General features: G+C 48.4%; 1 protein-coding gene across 1 annotated transcript in view; it reads left to right on the forward strand.

Annotated features, from left to right (window-relative positions):
- Nucleotides 1-6: 6 nt before the first annotated feature.
- Nucleotides 7-946, forward strand: part of LOC107745159 (potassium/sodium hyperpolarization-activated cyclic nucleotide-gated channel 3) — a 16,095-nt gene continuing 15,155 nt past the window's right edge. Inside the window, exons 1-2 of the mRNA XM_016559006.1 lie at nucleotides 7-195; nucleotides 687-824. Of these exons, the coding sequence (XP_016414492.1) occupies nucleotides 74-195; nucleotides 687-824 (260 nt within the window). The 5' untranslated portion in view covers nucleotides 7-73. The remainder of the gene's footprint in view (nucleotides 196-686; nucleotides 825-946) is intronic.

Below are 946 nucleotides of genomic sequence, written 5' to 3' on the forward strand. Positions count from 1 at the left end.
CACCGTGCAGCGCTCCGTGGGCTTCGCCTCCCGAGCCGCTCTGGCATCCACCTCCTCCTCCACCGGCACCGGGATGGTCGTGGTGGCCGCCGGACCCGAGACCACCACCACCACGGCGGCCGGGACCCCTGAGGCCGGTCCGGGGCTGGACGGTGAGGATTACAGCTACTCAAACCAGTCCACCTTCATCCAGAGGCAGTTCGGATGTGTCAGTCAGTGATTCGATAATTAATTCAGTCAGATCACTGGACTGGTCAAAAGTTTGGAGTGAGAGATTTGGTAACGTTTTTGAAAGAAGTCTCTTCTGCTCAGCAAGACTGCGTTTATTTGATTAAAAATACAGTAAAAACAGCTAAATATTATTACAATTTAAACAGCTGTTTTTTATGTGAATATGTGTTAAACTGTAATTTATTTCTGTGATGCGCAGCTGTATTTTCAGCATCATTACTCCAGTCTTCAGTGTCACATGATCTTCAGAAATCATTCTAATATGCTGATTTGCTGCTCAAGAAACATTTCTGATTATTATCAATGTTGAAAACAGTTGTGCTGCTCAATATTTTTGTGGAAACGGTGATAGATTTTATTTTTCAGGATAAACAGAAAGTTCAAAAGAACAGCATCGGACCGGGGCTAGACGGCGAGGATTACAGCTATTCAAACCAGTCCACCTTCATCCAGAGGCAGTTCGGAGCCATGCTGCAGCCCGGCGTCAACAAGTTCTCCCTCCGCATGTTGGGCAGCCACAAGGCCGTGGCTCTGGAGCAGGAGAGACTCAGATCAGCTGGAGCCTGGATCATACACCCCTACAGCGACTTCAGGTACACACACACACTCACACACACACACTCACACACACACACACACACACACACACACACTCACACACACACACACACACACACACACACACTCACACACACACACACACACACACACACAC

Source organism: Sinocyclocheilus rhinocerous, unplaced genomic scaffold, assembly GCF_001515625.1.
Source record: "Sinocyclocheilus rhinocerous isolate Xijiao unplaced genomic scaffold, SAMN03320098_v1.1 scaffold828, whole genome shotgun sequence".
NCBI classification, from domain to species: Eukaryota; Metazoa; Chordata; class Actinopteri; order Cypriniformes; family Cyprinidae; genus Sinocyclocheilus; species Sinocyclocheilus rhinocerous.